At 28.2% G+C, this 16,120-nt stretch overlaps 1 protein-coding gene across 1 annotated transcript in view; it reads left to right on the forward strand.

Moving 5' to 3' along the window:
• The window catches only part of LOC107454037 (UPAR/Ly6 domain-containing protein qvr-like), a 103,835-nt gene extending 88,357 nt beyond the window's left edge, over window positions 1-15,478 (forward strand). The window contains exons 3-4 of the mRNA XM_016071085.3: window positions 6,869-7,018; window positions 10,279-15,478. Of these exons, the coding sequence (XP_015926571.1) occupies window positions 6,869-7,018; window positions 10,279-10,499 (371 nt within the window). The 3' untranslated portion in view covers window positions 10,500-15,478. The remainder of the gene's footprint in view (window positions 1-6,868; window positions 7,019-10,278) is intronic.
• The last annotated feature ends 642 nt before the right edge of the window (window positions 15,479-16,120 follow it).

Below are 16,120 nucleotides of genomic sequence, written 5' to 3' on the forward strand. Positions count from 1 at the left end.
TTGTGCACGCTTATCATTGGTATTTATTGTGTTGATGAAGTTTTTCAGTTGTGAGAAGTCAGTTTGTGTTATACACCTTTGTTAAACTAAGTAACTAATAGAAAATATAATATTATTTGAGTCACTGAATTCATTGAAAAAGTCATAAACAGATTTGGACAGCAAACAACACGATTGCAATTCTTGTTTGATTAAACAATTTTTTAATTGTTACGCATCAATAATTACTTATTTGTTTTTGAATAAAAATATTTTTAATAAAATTTTTTTATAACAAAGTTATTTTTCTGTATCTCTTTAATTGCTTAAAAAAAAGCCAGGGAGGTGCAAGTGCACCCCCTGGCACCCCGCTGCCGGCGCCCTTGACGACTAACCATACTAACAATGAGTAAACAAAGAAACAAAAAAAAATTAAGTGTGAAACTAAGCTGTGATATTTCAAACAGTCCATGCGCTATAAACTTCGGCTATTAAATGAAGTACCTCTGCGCAGACGCGATCCCAGGGTCACTGCCTTACGATTTCTCAGTCCACTGTGTGGTATAAGAAACCGCAAAGAACTAAGCTATCATCTAAAATACCTTATTTGCATATAGGCGTTACTTATTTTTGTTCTCTTTTTTTTTTAAAAAAAAAACTTGTTCCTTCCTTTAATTATTTTCATTAGTGAAATATATATATATATATATATNTTTAATCATTATTATGGAATAGCGTAAATTTATGTAGTTTTAATGGCTAGAAAAAATTGGATTTAAATATTATATTGATTTACTTAGTTTATTTTATATCTATATATATATATATATATATAGACGCACACATAATGCCACGCTTCCAAATTTTTATTACTTCAAAATAATAAATTTAAACAGATTATTAGATATTTTAATTATAAGTAAATAAACTAAGTACATTAAATGAATAAATCAAATAAATGAAGCGATTTTAGAAAACTTGAAATTTATATTGTTATATAAATGCATAATAATATTAAGTAATGATTATAGTTGTATTTCGAATTGGTTTCTTTAATAAAATGCAATAAGAATATAGTATTACTTAACAATAACATATTCTTACGCGCTTGCATAATTTTTCTGATCACATTAATTATATTTTTCATCGAAATAGTTTCATTCTTCATCTGACGCATTCGTTAAGGCCTTAAAATTTATTTGTGTACTGATAAAAAGATAAATTGGAGATGGAAATTAATCTAAGTACATAAAATGGATGAGAAGATTTAGTTTTATCTAATAGTTTGCTTAATAATTACAATAAAAAATAGGCCTTAAATATACTTTACTTGCAGCTTTAAAATTCGTTTTCAATCTTTTGTGCTGCCATCTATGGAAGAATAGCGGATTCATATTGCTTTTATCAGTTGTTTCACCATAGTTTATTCGATGAATATTACGGAAAAAGTTTATATAGGCTGATGATTCGAGCCAGCGAAAATAACGTCCAATGCCAAAAATTATACTTCTACCCACTTTATTGATGCCTGTCTCCTCTTTTTCAGACTTTTGTGTTATTTTTGGACCATCTCCAAATGATCTTATGAGTTAGATACAAAGTATTTATTAAAAATACTGAAAGAATTTCTGAAATATTTAGTTAAGGGTGGAGATAAAACGGAGAAAATCAAAAAATATGAATGGGTAATTTATTCCGCAGTTTTCCTGTAGATGGGTATCTTTTTTGTGTAAATTTTGTGTATGCATTAGGAAATTAAAAAACCAGTTTACTTTACTGTTAAGGTTTACTTCTGTGATTTGAAATTTATATTTATAACACTTTTAAGGAAATGAAAATAATTATAACTGTAAGCGAAATTGCATAACTTTACATATCCAGCAAAGTAATTAAAAAGAAAAATTAAAGTTTCATTGAGTTTTGTGAATACTGAGAAAGAAAAATTTTATACCATTTACAACAATCAACATAAAAAGTACTCATTCAAAATTTAATTCTGTTTTATCACTACTTTTAAATAAGTATTATGGTAAAATTACATATTAGAATTTTTTTTTAAATTGGCATTTTTTACCATAATTTAAGACGCAATGGATGGTCATGAAATTTGAAACATTAGCTTTAACGCGAAAAAGAAGACTCTTAAATAGTTTTTTATTTTTATCTTTAATGTTAAAAATCAAAATTTCAGCTATGTATATGTTGTATACTTCATAGTACTAATTATAAAAACGAAGACGTTTAACGGTGCAATAGTTAAAATAATTTCAAAAGTTGGTCAAAACTAAGATGGAACACAAATGTTTTTTGGAACTATATGTTTACATAGATAAAAATTGAAGAAGTATAAATTTGAAAATTTATAAACATGAAATTTTAAAAAATAGAGAAACAAATTGAATAAATTTTTGTCATGAACTTTCCTTTAAACTATGAAATCATGTCACGTAATATAAGTACTAAATCCTATTCAAAACCAAGTTTTTTAAAAAATAAAATAAAAAATTGTCGTGTAAGGGACATTTTTAATTTCGTGTAATTAAAGTATTTTTTTTTATCGAATTGAATTTTCAATTCACTTATTTAAATATTCAACATGAACTCCAAAAAAAAATTTTTAGCATTACTCGAAAATCTCTAACTGAGAAAGTTCATTTTTAAGATTTTCAATTTTGTCCTCGGTCCTCTTATAGATATTTTGACAATACATGTTTCATTTTTTTAATTTTTTTGTTTATTTTTGAGGCAAGAAATGATTTATTCACTATCACGCGTCGCTAATATTGAATTTTTGAAATTTGAACAGTAAAAAGCCCGAGTTCTGATCAAAGGGATAGCGCGTTCCTATTATCTTTTCTTTTATTCAAATTGTACTTAAATATAACCATGACACAAATTGCAAGATACAACTTAAATACTCTATTGTTTGAAAAAATTATTTTTAAAATTTTAAACGCTTTATTTTTGTATATTTATGAACGAAATGATTAACCACATACGCAGAGTTCGGCACGTCTTTTAAATAAAATTATAGTCAAATCAAAAAAATTATTTTTAGTTATTGGAAACGAAAGTTATCGTGAGATGTAGAAGCAACTTTATTTTTGTAATGTTTTCTTTTGTCAGAAATACAATTTTGTTACTCATTGAAATAAATAAAGAATATATTTAAGACAAAAAGCTAATGACTTTTTCAAAAGTATATGCAAACGTTTATAAGAAAGAATCTTACATAAATAAAATATTCTTATTTTTAATTCATTATTCGATAAATGTGTTTTGGTTTTCAAAGGAACTTTCTATTTCAATGCGAGATTTGAATAGAAAAATGTATTTCTTTAACACGCCTAAAAATCATTTAAATAAGGTTTGATGTATTTCTAATTAAAATTTAGAAAATTACAAACTAAATTTAAAAAACGGTGTATTTTCTTGGCAATACTTGAAGTTTCTACACTTTTTAAATTATAAATGCTTTAGGCTTGGATATTTCAAATTTAATTATTACATTTCAAGGCTAAATTTTGAAATTATTAGTTCAGAGTTTTTTATTTATTGCTTTTTAAATATCTGTATTTATTGTGTAATGAAACATGGTATTAAAGCATTGACACTGAAGTTTTCTTTTATATTGTAGAGTAAGGGAAGAGGTTAAAACTTATAAAGAAATGGCTTTTTTTAAAGCGCATTATTTTATTACACATGAATCCTTTTTTGTTTCGTTTGCTCTGTAGTCTCTTAAAATAAGGATTAGACAACGCGAGGAATATAAGATTAATTTTTAAATAAAAAAAAATGCAAAATGAATTTGGCAAAAATTGTCAGTTTTTTTACAAATTTCGACGGAAAATAAAACAAGAAATTGTTCAACCAGTTTGTTTGTCGGTTTAATTTCAAGACACAAATGTAAAGAACATTTATGCAATGTTTTAAGTAACTAACTGATTCTAAAATGACGTATTTGAAAATCGAGAAAATGACTCAAGAAACACTGTATTAATCAATTTCAAGAGTACATTCAACAATTTAATTTTTTAATGCATTTGTAATTTTACTTTTCAAATTAAAAAATAAAGACGTTGAACTTACTGCTTTTCCATTTGAGACTTTATCGTGTGCGATGGAGAAATGGACATAACTAACAGAAGCACTTATTGAGTTATGATACTAAACACACTGATAGTGAATGATAAGTAAATCTATCGGTAAATAGATCTTTAATTTATCACAACTTCTCTAAATGATACAAAAATAGAGTTTAAATTGATCACGGACATCTTGGATCACGCAAGCATCAGAAGCATTAGTTGATGTTTAACAATAACGACGTGAGTGCGTTTCATATACTTTTATAAAGAAATAAATCCATTTTGATTTCGGAGACTAAATTTACTCCGGGTTGTAATACGCTTTCTTTACATAATTTTTGAGTTATTATTTTTTTTAAATGTTTCCACAAGATCTCCCACCTTCATTACGAATCATACAGCACATCATATATAGATAGATAAAAAACTATTCTTTTTATATAATTTTTGTGTTATTTTTTTAAATGCCATGCTATTTTGACTAAGATCTCCCATCTTTATTACGAATTATACAACGCATTATTAGGCAGAGAAAAAATGTTTTTTTTAACAGAATTTTTGTACTAATTTTTTGAATGTAATGCTGTTTTGTTTTAACTCTCCCATCTTTATTACGAATCATATAACAGACCATTATTAGAGAGATCAAAGTTTAAAGTAGCAAAAAGTAAAGTTACAATAGTACCAAAAACGCTTACTATTAAAGTTTTTTCGAAAAAAGTTTGATCACATGACACATAAACTGCATACATTTCTTTTTTTTTTTAATTTAATTTGTTTTCGTGTTTAAATGGATGAAAAATTGCATTAAAAATTTCAATCAGCTAGATCAGCTAGAGCTCTACTGAAGTTGACAAAACCAGCATCAATCGTTTCTTGACGAATATAAACAAAATTTTTTGTGAAATTATCACGAAAATAGTTTATCGCCTTCTTAAATTTTGTCCATTCCATCCTAGATAGAAAGTTATAAGTGTTTGAAGTTGGTGTTTGTTTGAAGGTAGTCGGAGGTGAAGTGATATGCTTTTCGTTTTTAGCGTAACAAATGTTGATTCATTTTTTCATTTTCTTTGCACATTCGAAAAACGTAAATTTTAAATTTTTTATTTGATTTTATTTTTTAATCTGGTTACTGGAATTTTGTTAAGGTCAAAAAATGCCAATTGCTTTAAAAGGATAAGTTGTTTTTGTTGCGATTAAAAAGTGATTGAAACTTCCATTTTCTTTAATTACAAAGGTACGCTTTAAATCATCTACGCTTTAAATCATCTAGCTATTCAGGGACATGTTAAATTTTAATTGATGGTAAATTTTGTCTGATGATAATATAGTGATAAATTATATCTGTAGTTGTTAGGAACCACCGAAACACTTATTGAAGTCAGACAAAATATCAGAAAAATAGCCAAAAACTGCAAGCAATTTGTGGGAAAAACACTGTGCAAATCAGCAAAGCCGTCCAAGAAAGCTTATTCTGCAACAATCTGTTTCGACCATGGATTTTCATATTTCCCACATTGAATGATTTACACGACGACAGAATTTTTTCCTATAATGGCTGGTACTGAAATATTCCGTTTCAAAAGTTTTGTTAGTTTAACGTTACCCGGTGGACACCTGTAGACTTCAGTCCAGTAATAGAGACATACAACTTTATTCAGGCCACAAATACCCGTCCATAGTTTGGGCTGCATTCATGCATCAGACAGACAGGACATGGCAGGGCAGCCTGGGCAGGACAGACACAGAGATATTTCTTCTAGTGAGATACGATCTGCTGTTATTGCCTTTGCCATCAGGCACCCTAACCACTCGGCTACCAGGAAAGCTCGCCAGAAAATCTCAATTGTTTATGAAACACCCGATTAAAATTTGCAAACTGCAGAAAAAGCCCGAACCAAATTGGCTCTTCCGTTCTCGGGTTAGAGTATATATATATATATACAAGCTCTTATGGAAAAGTAGCAAATAAGGTAGTGCATTGCTCTGATTGCAGTAGTGCTCTGATGGTGCATTCTAAATTTGTAGATAGAAATTTGATTAAAACAAGGATATTTCAGCTCTCGTAAATTAAGGTATATTTACATTTCATGGGAGAGCAATCAAAATATTGCTCTTATTTTTAATTTATTATATTTCACTTGAAGTTCTTCTTACTCAGATTATTATTATTTATTCTTTTGAATTAATTTATAAAAGATTTAAGTTCACATCCAAGACTAACAACATTCCTTTTTTTTCTCCATTTACACATATAAACAAAACACAGGGTGTTCCACAACGACTATTCTGATTATGTAATCTTAAAATCATTGAAGGAAATGAAGACTAAAAGTATAAGTAATGGATGCCACAAATTGATAACTAAACGAGGATAAAATCAATCGAAATTTGTCAAATCATGATCGAGGAAGGTGGATAGAGGAAACAGATATTTCGAAAGACGATTATTAGAGTCACATTTAATTTTCAACCAAAAATTAAGCAAGTTTTGATGTTTTTTAATAACCGCCTTCTACCTCCGTCGAAATATGATTTGTCAGATTTCGATCGCGAGTTTGTTTCTTCCTCATTCAAATGTTAATTCACGATTCCCAATGCTAATACTTTGTGTCTTAATCTCTGAAAAGGGTTTTAAAAATAAGTATTACGAGAAACACTCCGTATGCACTTTATAGAACACTCCGCATAAAAGAAATTTCTTCGACAGAAATCTTTGGCTGTCTGAGCCTTGAGTTGGTACACATGTCCATTTAATACATTTTTTGAAAAAAATTATAGCTTATTTTAAAATTTTCTAGGTGGCAGAAGTTATTGGTGCTATGAGTGTGATTCTTATTCTGACTCACGGTGCAAAGACCCTTTCAACTGGACGGCTCAGCCCAGTGAACTGCCAGCTCAAAAACAATGCGAAGGTTGCTGTGTAAAAATAGTCACAAATGCCAGCAAAAGTAAGTATACAAAATTGCTAACACCATAAAAAGTACAAAGACGAAATATTAATTAGCAATCTGCTGTTCTTTCGTGGTACGTTTTAATTACTGTTAAGACATTTAGTTATAATTCTTTTATTTAATGAAGTTAGTTACGACATACGGGAAACAGTCTGTTCTTGGTTGAAACCCAATATTTACCAAAAAGAAGCAAACAAAATTTTTTCCCCTTCCTCATAAGCTTAACATAGTGGAATCTAAAATGTAAAGGTATTTAATTTCCTTACTCTATAAATTAACCGTATCTATTCTAAGTATATGTTGTATGCAAAACTAATGCTAAAAAGCAGCATATATTGTGAATTAATTTTCAAAAATTATGTGAGTTATACATAACACCTTTATCGTATTGTTACGAATTTGTATATATGTGTAGAATTTTGAGAATATTCTATGTTATGAGACTACATATCTCATATAAATTCTAAATACACAGTTTAATTCGTAAATTTACAAGAAAGTCTTGTAATTCTAACGTAATTTAGAGAGAAAATAACCACTACAATTTCATATGGGAGACTTGGTTTGGCGACATTTTTACTGACTTAGTGATAATCGTGGCGAAGTTTGGCCACTATTTTGGCAACAAAATGAGTGTTTTGGAAAATTTGAGTTTCAATGCTTTAGGGACCAATATTTTTGGAGTTATACGAGAATAGCTTAGAATAGTGTCGAAAGTTCAGGGGTTTCGTCTATAAGTCTATATGAATAGAAATGAGCCTTGCTAGAGCACTAAGTGCCTCGTGAACACACTTTATCCTGTAACCCAGTGTTCCCCAACCTTTTCATCACTGCGACCCCGTGAACGTTTGATAATTTTACCCGCTAGAATAAAATACAGTTACACCAAGAAATAAATGTAAAGTGATTTAACATTTTAACTTACTAGAACATTAAATCAATGAGAACCCTGAGCTTGTTTCCTTGCAATAAGACGGTTGCATCTGGGGATAATCGGAGACAATGACACCAGAAGTGTGTTGCTTGTGTCCAGTTTATTTCAATGTAAATTTCGCGCAGTGCTTTCGTGTTTTATTTATGATATTTACAGTTACGATGATTGAATTTTTAATTAAAATTAATTAAAAGAGAAAATAGCTGCGGCGATTTTCTTTTCTTTTTTTTTCACTTTTTGAAACATTAAAAAATTTATGTCACTAACTTCGAGGGCCCTTTTTTTTCAAATAAATAAAATTTTAATGGAACACAGATATTTTTAATTTGGGGTACAAGCCTAGAAATTTAAATTCAGTTTCAATAAAATGGGCTGCCCTGTACCATTTGATCCACGGACCGGTACTGGTTCGTGGATCGGGGTATGGGAGCACTGCTCTAAGCCACCTCCAGCACTGGCTTTCAGAAAACATTAATAACAGAAAAAATAATTGCGTGAAGTTAGATTTAGATGATATCCAATTAGATCATTTAAGCATTTAAAAAACTAGTGCAAAATATTGATGAAAAGTCGCTGAATTTTGAAATTGAATAGAAAATCATTGAAAAATTCCCTTTAGCAAATTTCATTTAATATTTTTGGAATCCTTTTCAAAAATGAGTAAAACACTTGCACATTCGAAAGTTTAAAATTAATATTTAAGAAAGAAAAAAACAGTTACAAAATCTTGACTATTCGCTAACGAGAAATGATTTTAAAATCATCAAATTCAGTTTGATAGTGGGAGAAAATTTAAATTTTGTGAAATGAGACGTTAAGAAATACCTTCAAGCTTTATTTGGCAATCAAAATGGTTCTTATCTTTTTGAACCTGTTTTGCACAATAATTATTAACCCAATTTTGTTATTGCAATTGTTCTTTCTCCAGCTTAATCTTTCAGAAATCTCACCCTTCATACTAATTACATACGCAATTGTTAAAAGGGTATTTTAGGAAAATAATTATTAAAATCATAATACAGTTAGCTTATAGCTAATAATTACAACTAATTCATACATTTTTTTAATTAAAAAGTACGCCCTCAGAATTGAAAATACAAAACGAGATGTCTCAGCGCTTTCACATACGCGCGCCTGTTGGGAAGATTAATTATATATTTGAGTTCAATAATTGGCATTTTTTGTCCTCTTTGACGAGGATTCTAAAAATATACATTACCAGCCGTTATTACGGAATAACCATAGGTTTACAGAATATTTAAAACTATTAAAACGAGGAAATGTTTTATGATGATGCATTTTGGGCAGTATTAGGTAACTATACGAACTAAATACGCTTTTGTCGATTATGAATTTTTAGAAGTATAATTCTTAAAATCATATTTAATTACGCTTAATGTGGGCAGTAAAAATTAATATAGTATTTTCTGGCTGTAAAATTAATATATAGGTAAGACGTTCTCATAATTCCTCTCTAGTGTTCTCATACATGTGAGTCTGTTTAAAGGTAATAGATTTGTGAGCTGTAATTAGCAGTTTTTTTTTAAACCTTATTTTCAACGAGGATTCTATAAATTTAAATTAACGGTGATGATTTCTACATTAGTATACCAAATGGATATCTTTTTGTCAGATGTGAAAATTTTAGGGTATGGTTATCAAAATTATATTGAATTTAGGTTAAAGTTGGCAGTCAAAATTAAGTTATATATTTAAGTCTGCAGAATTAAATATAAAAAAAACAAGATTCCTTTCTAGTACTTCCACATGCACGCGCCTGCCGGATGGATAATTATAAATTGTAGCCCTACTTTTGTAGAGGATTCTAAAAATATATATTGATGGTGGTATTTACTAGATTTCTTTATCAACTGGATACGCTTTTGTCAAACGTGAATTTTTAAAGGTATAATTATTAAAATCATATTGAGTTAAGCTTAAGGCTGACAATTTAAATTAATTTAAATATTTTTAAATTAAAAAGTAGATCGGTAGGTTGGTATTTAATTAACGTCGCACTAGATCTGCACAATGGGCTATTTACGGTAGAATTGTTTAACGAGAACCAATACCACGCAACCTCGGTCCATACGCAGGTTGATCAAAGTGGTCACCCACCCACTTACTGACCGAAGCCAGTGACGCTTAACTTCGGTGTTCTACTGGAAACCTTGTCTTTACGATCACTTTATTTCACTGCGGGATCAAATTAAAATGTTAATACTGTGTGTAGGAATGATACAAGGACCATACACTTACACATTTGATATTAATGCATTTATGGCATTTTATATGGTTTTTTAATTAAGTATTTTTCTTTCAGCTAATGAAAAAGTACGTCGAACATGTACAAAGGACATAGATATAAATTTATTTATGGTTGATCACGTCTGTATGTATGAGGGTCACAAGATAGGTCATATGTGCTTCTGTGAAGGAGATCAGTGCAATACGGGACCAAGTATTAAGTCGTCACCAATGATAATGATTGTTGAATTGGTTATTGTTTGCTTATTCACATTCAGAGTCAGAATGACTACTTAGCTATGATGTTATGTAAAGAAGTTTTTTAATGATTTTATCAGAGTGTACAATTTTCCGGCAGTGCTGAGTTGATTCAAATGTTTTCGATCGGTGTCATGTAATTTGAAAAATAATTTAACTTCTATTACTATCAATTAATTAAGAATATAATTAAATAAATCTGCGAAAAATTAAAAGCGCAAAAGAATAAAAACAAATGCGTTAAAATGATTTTTATTAAATGAGTAGAATTTACGTTTAAAATACCTATTGTTTCATGTTTAATTTTATTTTTTAGTTTATTTTAGGAAATGTTTTAATTTTCTTTTAAAGATTTGCATATAATTTTTTTTTTATAAGAATGTTTAAAAAAATGTTTTTAGCAATGCAATGAACTTCAATAGTTTTATTTATTATTGTTTAAGAAAGAGGTTCTTATTTTTATTTAAAGTTATTTGTAGTTCTCCTTAGAAAGTTGCATGTAATTTGTTTTAAGAGGTACTGTGAAATATTATTTGACCCTTATCATATCAAATTGGATGAAGTATATTTAAAAATTATTCGATCTAAAAGCTATTTTTTGCGCAATATTTGTCATTTGATAGTAAGTAGTCTGAAAAGGATTGTGGAAATATTCCGGAATAGTTTGCCAAGAAATGCGATACCAAATGTCTAGGAATGATGTAAGAGAAGTTCGATTTCAAAAATGTACTATATATATATCAACTTTGCTATACATATTTTTATGATACAATTTTTATAACTCTCTCTTTTTCTCTTTGCTTCTTCAACTTTAAAATTCAGATCTCTAGTTATCTTAGAGTTGTTGTACAGAAATAATTATCAAACCAAACATTAATTTAAATTGCGATATAATTTCTGTATTTGTGCCTTGTTTCCTGAATAAAAGTGCGAAGTTGGGGAGTTTGATTAAAATATTTTATTGCAATTTTATTTTTATATTTTAAATGCACCGAGGGCAAGGTTTTTATAATACATACAGATGCTACAGTACTGTTTTTTTTTTAAATACAAATATTTTTTTGCCTAAAATTTTTCAGCTTCTGATAAATGCAGATATAAAGTGCCATTTAAGACAATTCCTTTTAAATTAAAATAATGAATATATGCCTTTTAAATTAAAATAATGAATATTTCCGTAAGTGAGCTAATGCATATATAGGCTAAGAGCATGTACAAGTTTTTATTTCAATAATTCATCCAAAATTTAAATTACCGTAAATTTTCAAACACAAGTTGATTTGTGCATATGTCCGGAAGTGGATTTACCTTTAAATTCTAAAATGTAATTTTTTAAAAACTCAAGGTTTAAAATACAGTGTGTCACGAAATTTAAGCTGATTGGTGCATAAATCAAAAATATAATTTTTCCTTAAAAAATTTAAAACGATCTCTGTGAATATAGTTTATCGAAAACTTTGCATAAAATAAAATAAAATTAAAAAAATAAAGTAAATAAATAGATAAAAAAAATTCAAACGCAAAAAAAAACGCATAGAAATTCATAAGCGTATAAGATAAGGCTCATCTATACTTCAGTTGTTCACCAAAAATTTACAATAACGTATGTTCTCAAATATAAGAAAATCTGTATTTAAGCTGAAAACCCAAAAAATTAATCTAATATTTAAAGCGTGTACTTAACATTCACATTGCCCTAAAAACGCAATTATGTGGAATTTCGCCTAATCAAATTGTTGCAAATTTAAAACGCAGAAAATAAAAGAAGACACTTTTAACTCTGTCACCCTTATCATACTGTTGGTGCATTTTCCAATTTATTGTTAATCTTCACGCAATATGTAACAAGCTTAAAATTTTTTTTTGTGCTTCTTGTTTTAGTTGAAATAAAGTTTATTAATTGGTAGATAAAGAGTTATGATTTAATATTTCTTGTAATTGGTAATCCTAAGTTTGTAATATTACTCAATGAGGAATTCTACTCACGGAAATATTAGTTTTAAACTCATTTTTATGTTAAGGTTGTAATATTACTAACAAAAGCATCAGTTTTAAACTCATTTCTATGACAAGTTTGTAATTTCTTTCAATGATTAATCCTACTTACGAATGTATCAGTTTCAAACTTATTTTTATGTTAAGTTTTTAATATTATTGAATGAGGAATTCTACTTACTGAAGTACCAGTCTTATACTCAGAATAGTGAAGACGTAAAAAGGCAATATAATTTGAATGAAATATTTCCCTAATAAAATCTATTTTTTTTTCCGTAAATTAAAACTAGACCGATATCGGTTTTTCAGTTCAGAGCAGATAAAATCCTTAGTCCTTATGCTTGTATTTTATCATTTATCTCTGCTGTTATTATTCTTTTATGAATGCTGTGTTGCTACTCCTTATATTATTTTTAGTATTCCTATAATTGTAGTATCACATAATAGTATTCTAATAAACTTAAATATTTTCTTCGATTTCTGACACAAATATGCTTTTTAAAAAGTTTCTTAAAATATAATTGTTTTTGAGAAATTGAGTTTTGATAAATAAAAATACGAATGCTTACAAAATACAATAAAAATTCGATTGAGTTTCTATAGTTTCATTATAATTTCGTTATAATACAATACTTTATTAATCTAAAACTAAACTATATTCTATTATAATAATTGAAATCAAAATATAATAGGTTTGAGAAATATATGAGCAGATATGCAGAAATGGATTTCGAAGCTCAATAAGTACTATGGAGATAAAAGTAGTCATTATTATTATAATTTATTAATTTGAAAACACAACAATATCCTATTCAATCCATTTCATTTTTATAATATATGTTTCTTTAAATAGTTCAAACTCAATGAATTTATTTTGATGTATACTTTTTCAAAAAAGAACTATAGGCTGCGTCCATAAAGCAAAATTACTTTTCAACTGCTAAAAGGAAAATTAGTCTAATGTCAACCGCGCCACTTGTTTATGAAAGAACCGAAATCCGCCACTTACTGTAGACAAGAGTGTAAGTACAAATTTAAAACATGATAAGCTGAGTATTTAAAGTTACAGTCCATTTTGCTTAACATTTTAACATCGTCCAAAGCACTAAATTATTCTTGTGCAATAGAGCTTGTCGATTCTGTATTTAAATAATTGTTACACATATATTGCTTAAAAATTGAGGCTACGTGAACAATAAACAGGCTAATTTTCAAACGAATTAAGAAATTTTTTTTTTGTAAAATGTCACGAAGTCAACTTTTTAGTTGATAAATATCCTTTACGTCCAAAACATTACGTACCTTTAAGTACACATTTAAAAATTCAGCAATGGAAAAATGATACTTGCAATTTATATTGATTTGTCTATTTTTGACCTCGTGGCCTCAATTTATGGAACAACAAAACAATCGCTTATATGATAATTAAAATCGTCAAATTCATTATAGAATTAATATATTGAGGAAAGACTGGTAAAGTGGTCACCCTAAGGTTTAATAAATTTTATAAAGCCTATTAAAATTAAAATTGATTATTTTTAGCTATAATAAAATTTCTAGTCTAGCATAAAATATAATTTACTTTTAAATCACACGCAGATTAAACACCCAGGAAAATGTAATTATAACGATTTCTAATATAGTCGGAGCAGCTTATTTCAAAAACTAAAATTAGACGTATGATGAAAATAAAGTTAAAAATTAAAAAGCTTATCTTCTTAATTTTAAATAATAGACAACACTGACGATTATTGGTGATTGTTTTGTCCATCCGCAGAATAAAAGCATTATGAATCCAAATGCACGGACTTTGTTACTTTACCTGTTTTTCCTCCATATTTAAGATAAAAAGTACAGGGTGTTCCTTAATCATTACCCTTAATACAAACTTTTAGAATCCTGGTCGAAAATGAAGAAAAATACTGTATATACTTTATAGGTTGAAAAAAAAAATTATTGAAATCTAATAATTCGCTATTGAAGAAGGCAGAACTAAAACATCAAAACCACTTTGATTGCCGAAGGAAATGAAGAGGAGTTGAAAAGTGATGTTAAAAAAAGCCTTAAAGTTGCACCAGGCAATCAAACCAGTTTAGATGCTTTAATTCCTAATAGTTTGACAGATTCCGATTTAGCCTTTTCCATTTTGATTCAATATTAGTCTAAATTTCTTAATGTGTACATTCGTTTGACTTCGTTTTTGACATCGATTTTAAAAATATGTTCTAAGTGCGGTGATAATAGAACACGTTGAGTATCCAGCTTAAGCCTTTTAAATTGTGCAAATAGATATACAAGTCTAAAAATAGAGCTCTTAGAGAATGTTTAACATGAATAATTTATTTTGGAGAATAATTTACTTTACGAATAATAGATTTAAAAATATATTAAAACATTTCATTTCCATTTGATAGGTATTAATTATTGACCTATGTTAATTAAAATATTAATTTATCCACATTTTGTTGCAAATGAATAATAAAATATTAAATAGCAATATTAATAATTAACTGTTCCAATGCAGGATTTCTTATATTAAATTTAGAAATCTTTGCTAATTTTCTATATTTAGTAAGACTGATTACAATATATTAGCAATTCGTATAATTTATTTAAAGTAATAGATTTTTATCGCTCTGTAGAATAATGTCTTCTAGATTTAGATCATTGATAATATATAAGAAGTAATCTCTTTTATAACAAAGAATAATAGACACTCAGATGGATTTAACGTCTTATATTTTATTTAGAGCATAGAAATTAATTAAAGGTTATACTGATAACTTTAGAATAAGACAAAATAAAGCTGAAACCAGCTTTTCAAAACTATTCCCAACTGTCTTTCAACATTTACTAGAATTGCTAAGCTTCAATCAAACAGTTTTCCAATTAACTGTATTGTAAGCGTCATTTATATATGATTAAAATTAGCTCATTATTACCACTGTACTTTTTTGCACTGTACATATTGTGAATACTGTACATTATTAATTATTGAAATTAATAAACTTTATTTCATCATGGATGTTGTTCAGCTTATTTTTCTTGTCAAATTATGGAGTAGTCTCTAATCTTTTTCATGTCCATTTTTCACTTTTTTGATGATATTTAGAATGCTTACATATTTGGACAGTTTTAATGTAAACAATAAATACGCATTGAAATGATCACAATGAAACATTGAAATAAACATGCAAACGTAATTTCCAATTTTTTTTAATGATTTTTAAGTTACTTGCTACAAATTAATGCAGGATTAAAAGAAAATATAGTAGAGCAGAACATAAAACATTATAGACCAGAGCTTGAATATAATAGAATAATATAATAGAATAATATAATAGTAGAAAATAGAATCGAACATATATCGTAGTAAATATAATAGAGCATGTACACCGAAGAGCCATAACATTATGACCACCCTGCTAATAATATGTAGGACCACCCTCAAAACTGCTAGCACCCACCGTGGCATTGATTCCACAAGGTGCTGATAGGTAGTCTGAGGTATCTGGTACCAAGCGCTCACCAACTGGTCCTGCAATTCCCTCACATTGCGAGGGGGTAGCGTGGCAGCACGAATTTGATTTTCCAAGTAGGACCACAAATGCTCTATTGGATTAAGGTCATGTGAATTTGGGGGCATGACTTGACTTGAAGGGACC

The sequence above is a fragment of the Parasteatoda tepidariorum genome, chromosome 7 (genome assembly GCF_043381705.1).
Source record: "Parasteatoda tepidariorum isolate YZ-2023 chromosome 7, CAS_Ptep_4.0, whole genome shotgun sequence".
Lineage (NCBI taxonomy): Eukaryota > Metazoa > Arthropoda > Arachnida > Araneae > Theridiidae > Parasteatoda > Parasteatoda tepidariorum.